The sequence below is a fragment of the Ranitomeya variabilis genome, chromosome 3 (assembly GCF_051348905.1).
Source record: "Ranitomeya variabilis isolate aRanVar5 chromosome 3, aRanVar5.hap1, whole genome shotgun sequence".
Taxonomy (NCBI): Eukaryota; Metazoa; Chordata; class Amphibia; order Anura; family Dendrobatidae; genus Ranitomeya; species Ranitomeya variabilis.
In genome coordinates this window covers 250,772,065-250,778,104 of record NC_135234.1, presented here as the reverse complement: position 1 = coordinate 250,778,104, position 6,040 = coordinate 250,772,065, and the positions used below count along the sequence as shown (strand labels likewise).

At 40.2% G+C, this 6,040-nt stretch overlaps 1 protein-coding gene across 1 annotated transcript in view; it reads right to left on the bottom strand.

Annotated features, from left to right (window-relative positions):
• Positions 1–1,598: 1,598 nt before the first annotated feature.
• The window catches only part of CNKSR1 (connector enhancer of kinase suppressor of Ras 1), a 75,843-nt gene continuing 71,401 nt past the window's right edge, over positions 1,599–6,040 (bottom strand). The window contains exons 18-21 of the mRNA XM_077295371.1: positions 3,310–3,368; positions 2,989–3,199; positions 2,439–2,614; positions 1,599–1,886 (exon numbers count right to left, since the gene is read on the bottom strand). Of these exons, the coding sequence (XP_077151486.1) occupies positions 1,686–1,886; positions 2,439–2,614; positions 2,989–3,199; positions 3,310–3,368 (647 nt within the window). The 3' untranslated portion in view covers positions 1,599–1,685. The remainder of the gene's footprint in view (positions 1,887–2,438; positions 2,615–2,988; positions 3,200–3,309; positions 3,369–6,040) is intronic.

Sequence of the window (6,040 nt, the reverse complement as noted above, 5' to 3'; positions counted from 1 at the left end):
CGTAAATCTAATAAAGTTTGGATATTGTTTCTTTAACCCCTTCCTGATATAGAACATAAAAAAGGCTGTATTAAATAAAAAATAATTTTTAGTTTTTTCATGGAACTGCTAAGCTTGAACAAAAAATATACTTAGAAAAAAAATATATAATGTTCCTTTAGTTTGAGAGTCAAAACCGGACACTCTGAATACTCCCGTAGATTACAGTTGTATTGTGCGTGCTATAATATTTGCAGTACACTACTTGTTGTAAAAAAGCCATTAGTCTACCCTCCTTGTAAGTATTTTGGAACAAATGTAACATACAGATATAATGTGGCATAATATGCCCAAGTATTTATGGACATTACACATATACAAATGTCTATTGAAAGAACAAAAATGCATATAAAACATGAATATACCTAAAATATCTATAATTACATATTCAAACTTTCTTTGAAACTTTCCATTTCCCTGTACATCACCAGACAACGCTGCTTTATGTAGAGGGAAGCACAATACTGGACAGCTCTGGACTCTCTAAAACCTAAAATAACAAATTATTGCGCTGGTCAAAGAATACAGCGGACACAGTTATGAGTCCAATGTCATTAAGGGAGTGTTCATTGTGTGTGCAGTTACACAGTAATCACCGCCGGGACTGGCAAAGAGAGATGGAGGCTGTGCTCCCGTCATCAATACACCGGACTCACAAACCTACATGCAAGTGTATTCTTTGATCACTCCCATTAGCCAAATGATAACACACAAAAACTGTGCTTTGGAAATGGGAAACTGAAAATGTCCCCATTCTATACTGCCCTTACATAGGTGCAGCCCAGTCCAATGACAGATTAGCTATACTAACTAAAAATGTTAAAATAGGTTCAAAATGAAAAACACTTGGCTTTACATTTACTTTACAGTAGATACAGCAGCTTGATATAATTTCATACTGTTATAAATAAATTAGTTTATGGTATATGCGTTATGCCTATGGCACATCATTAGAGATAAAACTCCTGTAGTCCGGTGTATTCCAGTTATATCCATCCATCTTCTTTGGTAAAGTGCCTACTCTAGTAAAAGTCAATCATAAGATCTTTACATCTGAAAGAAGAGACGCAGTGACAATATGGTCTGATGCACTGATTCATGGAGAGCAAATAAAGTCCGGACTGGTGGGCGGTGTCTGCAAAGCAAGATCCTGGTGGGCGGTGTCTGCAAAGCAAGATCCCGGTGGGCGGTGTCTGCAAAGCAAGATTCTGGTGGGCGGTGTCTGCAAAGCAAGATCCCGGTGGGCGGTGTCTGCAAAGCAAGATTCTGGTGGGCGGTGTCTGCAAAGCAAGATCCTGGTGGGCGGTGTCTGCAAAGCAAGATCCTGGTGGGCGGTGTCTGCAAAGCAAGATCCTGGTGGGTGGTGTCTGCAAAGCAAGATCCTGGTGGGCGATGTCTGCAAAGCAAGATCCCGGTGGGCGATGTCTGCAAAGCAAGATCCTGGTGGGCGATGTCTGCAAAGCAAGATCCTGGTGGGCAGTGTCTGCAAAGCAAGATCCTGGTGGCCAGAGCTGCATAAATGCAATAGTCCAACTAAAAATTATTATGGATAATCTTGATTAACAGAGAATGAATTTTAATATCACAAAAAAATGAACAGTGAGACATAGAGAATGTTTAGTATTGGTCGCTGTCGTACATAACGCTCAGTCACTTTCTTCACTTTCTCTGCTGTCCTGATTACTTGTATCACTCTTATTACCAGTAACCGCTCTCTGTGCCTGCGGACTCTGTCCAAGTCTGCCATACAGATGTTCATGCTCAAACTTCCATTTCTGAAATGCAGCAGAGTTTAGGTCTGAATTCTCCAGGACTTGGTTAAGTGATTGCAACTCCAAAAGCTTTGCCTGCAAGACAGAAAATAATTAAAATGTAGAGTTCATTAACAAATGTATAGTTTTAGGAGGCTGGCTAACCAGAGACAGCTTTTTTTTTAAAGTGGATCCATCAGAAGATTGTTATGAAGCAGCACATGCCACGCACAGCAAACAATTGATCTAACCAGAATAACATGAAGAAAAGTTGGCATAGGAGATTTTACAGTTATTTTTTATTACAGCCCCTCCAACTGGTACAACACACAAGGATTAGATTACCAGTTGATGATGCTGGTGGCTGGTTAGCCAGGGACAGAACGTTCAGGTTATCTCTCCACTTATGTGGATCAGTTGCTGTAATCATTTTTATCCAAGACTACTTGAAACTTTCAGGCACAAAATGTTGGTAGTACAATCGTTCTCTACTCCCTTTCAGGCCAAAATTTTACTTTATTATTATTATTAACATTTTAATGTGATATACTTTGTATATTGGGGCATACTAGTAACAAACCTGTTCTCAGATATGAGTACATGAACCTCTTCTAGTGAATATAGCGGATCATAGTATTCCTAACTCACCTTCAGTGTGCTTTGGAGAACACGTAGAGCGTGTGCTTTATGGTTTATATCTGGATTTTTGTTGCGGCGTATGAAGGATTTCCTGTACTCATCCCGTGTCATTGCAGTCTTCTTACCAATAAGAGATACACCTCCTTGTTTTAGGCACGTCATCATCACATGAAGATCATCTTCAGCTACAGGAATAGAGAAAGGTCTGGTCACATTTCTTTTTTTTTTTTTAAACATTTTTACCCTTTTTTGCACAATGCGGATTTACAAAATGATATAAATATAGAAAAACAGGGGTCCTTATGATCTAATGTTCTATAATGGTTGTAAAAGTTAGACCTGACATTTTTTTTTTATATTCTAAGGGTGTTTAGTTTAAAAGGTATTGTCCGCTACGATAGTGTCCTAAAGATAGGTCATCGATATAGTAGTGGACAACCCATTTAATGATTGGCTGTGGTGGTCACATGCCCATGTGGACCGATCCAGTACCCAACACCCATTGCAAATAATTCTGCAAAAGATTTAAGTAAAAGCACAAAATAACACTGGACTTTACTAGATTTTGCTGCTTGTCCGCCTTCTGCCCCTCCTTCACAAGGAATTACTGGCATTGGTTCAGGTATATTTTTGACAGGTGACTGTTTCAATGGTTGGGTATTACTGGATTTTGGAGACTGTCCCCCTTCAGCACCTCCATCTTCACGAGCAGATATTAGCTTTGGTGGTGGAATATTCTTTGATGGCGACTGTATTAAGGGCTTCTTTACCTGCATATGAAGCGAAAAGGAGAATTTACTCAGAATGCTGTCAGAGATAGATTGCAGGAATTTGTCTGCAAAAATAGTTGTATAAAATTGAAAACTGGATAAAGTCTCACTATATCATGTGATCGGACTTGATGCTCATCATCTTCAGCTTCTGTCTCACTGTAACAGTCTAAAGAGAAGGATAATAGGTCACTACATACAATTACAGAATTGAAAACCAGGCACTATACTTTTAGTACATTCATTATTATATATATTGTAGAGATCACTTTCTTAACCATTTTCTATTTGTTGTACCTGGAATATATACTGTATGCAAGCAGAAAAAAAAAAATCACCTTCACTGAAATCACCTTCTTCAGAAATGCAACAGTGGCCTTAGATGTACTTAGCATTGTCTTTTTCATTACAGAGCAGTACATCTGTGAATTCATGAGATCAATGAAATGTAGCTCCTTGACACCAGCAGAACTCATACAGCCCCTCAAAGACACTGCCACCACCATGTTTCACTGTAGGAACCATGCATTTAGAAAAAGTACACATCTACCAAGGGCCAGGATTGATGGTAGCATCTTCTCTTTCAATATAGAGCAGCATATCTTTGAATTCATAATACCATCAATGAAATGTAGCTCCTCAACATCAAAAACATTCATACAGCCCCACTTACAGTCATGGCCAAAAGTATTGACACCCCTGCAATTCTGTCAGATAATACTCAGTTTCTTCCTGAAAATGATTGCAAACACAAATTCTTTGGTATTATTATCTTCATTTAATTTGTGTTAAATGAAAAAACACAAAAAGAATTGTCCTAAAGCCAAATTGGATATAATTCCACACCAAACATAAAAAAAGGGGGTGGACAAAAGTATTGGCACTGTTCGAAAAATATGGTAATATTTATGGATGAAGTGGAGGAGACCCTACCACATGTGATCACCATTATAGAGGGATTTGGTAGGCATTCTGGACTATATATCAACTGGGATAAGTCCGCCTTAATGCCTCTTGCCCATGTCTCATCAGATCATCTTGACGTGTTATCCCCATTACCGGTCGTCTCTAAATTTAAATACCTAGGAATAATTATACCAACATGCAGTAGACTTGATCTAAAGTTTAATATTCTCCCTCTATTGGATTTCGTGAAACACAAATTTGTTATATGGAGTAAATTACCATTGTCTGTTTCTGGCCGCATAAACCTGATTAAAATGATATTGCTCCCGAAGCTTAATTACTCTCTCCAACGTAGTGCAGTACCAGTCCCTAGATCCTTTTTTCCAAGTTTACATTCGCTAGCTACGTCCTTTATATGGGGAAAGGCTAGACCTAAACTTAAAATGTCTACTTTAAATAGGTCTAAGCAATTAGGAGGGGCGACGTTACCAGATTTTTTTTTTATATTATTTAGCTGGACAACTTAGAGCTCTGGGAAAATGGATGCCTGGGGCTTTCTACCAAATTCAGAGAGCCATCTGGCTCATGCAGCAAAGATTGATTGCCCGTTGGGTTTCTTGGAAGTAAACAGACCTTATACCCCTAGACTATTACCACTATTTTAGTTGGCGAGGTTAATTTGGAGGCATGTAAAAAAGGTAACCCACTTTAATGGCATTATAGCTGAAATGCCCTTATGGAATAATGAATACTTCCCGGGGCTACTGAATCACCCATCTGCTCAATTGTGGCTATCACATGGAGTTTTGTCGCTTAATGATCTTTATGAACGGGGTGCCTTAATGTCCTTTCACCAACTGCAACTTAGGTATGATATACCAAGGCCTCAATTTTTTCGCCATCTCCAACTTAGATCGGCGATTCAGTCACATGCTCGTAGCATAAACATGACGCAAGCAATATCTTCCTTCCCACTGATTGGGATCCTTAAATCACAGGGACCCATGGTCTCATCTCCGCATTATATACTTATATGTTATCCGTAGGTGCTGATTCTGTTCTATTGCCAGTCAGAGAAAAGTGGAAGGTCCTGGTGCCTGATCTTCAAGGTGAGGACTGGGAGGTGGTTCTTGAGTCCCCAACTAAGGTATCCCCCCTCAGCTAACAATAAAATGATGCAAATGTATATATTACATGAATCATATCTAACCCCGTTACGACTATTCAAAATCGGATGGTCTCAATCCTCAGAATGCCTCAGATGCCGTGCAGGGGAGGCAGATTTTATACACATGATATGGGAATGTCCAGTTGTTCTATCTTTTTGGGAGGAGGTAACTTCGTTGTTGACCTCCCTTGTACATATTCCCATCCCTCTGACTCCGTTAGTATGTTTATTTGGGGTATTAGAGGAAGAGATGTGGGGGCACCACGTTCAAATCTTCTTAAGTCTACGTTCACATTTGCGGTCTGCGCCGCAGCGTCGCCGCATGCATCATGCGCCCCTATATTTAACATGGGGGCGCATGGACATGCGTTGCACTTGCGTTTTGCGACGCATGCGTCACTGCGGCGCACGCGTCCGGGCGCAGAGGACGCAGCAAGTTGCATTTTTGCTGCGTCCAAAATCAACCAAAAAAGGACGCATGCGTCGCAAAACGCAGCATTGTGCATGCGTTTTGCTGCGTTTTTGTTTGCGTTGTGCGTTGCGTCGCCGACGCTGCGGCGCACAACGCAAATGTGAACGTAGCCTAAGAGAGACACTTTTCCTGGCAAGGAAATTAATAGCCTTACGCTGGATGGGCACTACACATCCATCTCTCAGGGCCTGGATAGAGCTGGTAAATTCAATCATACCATACGAACGAACCTTATATATCAGAATAGAGGCTGTTTAGAGAAATGTTATAAGATTTGGGATTTATGGAACTCGTC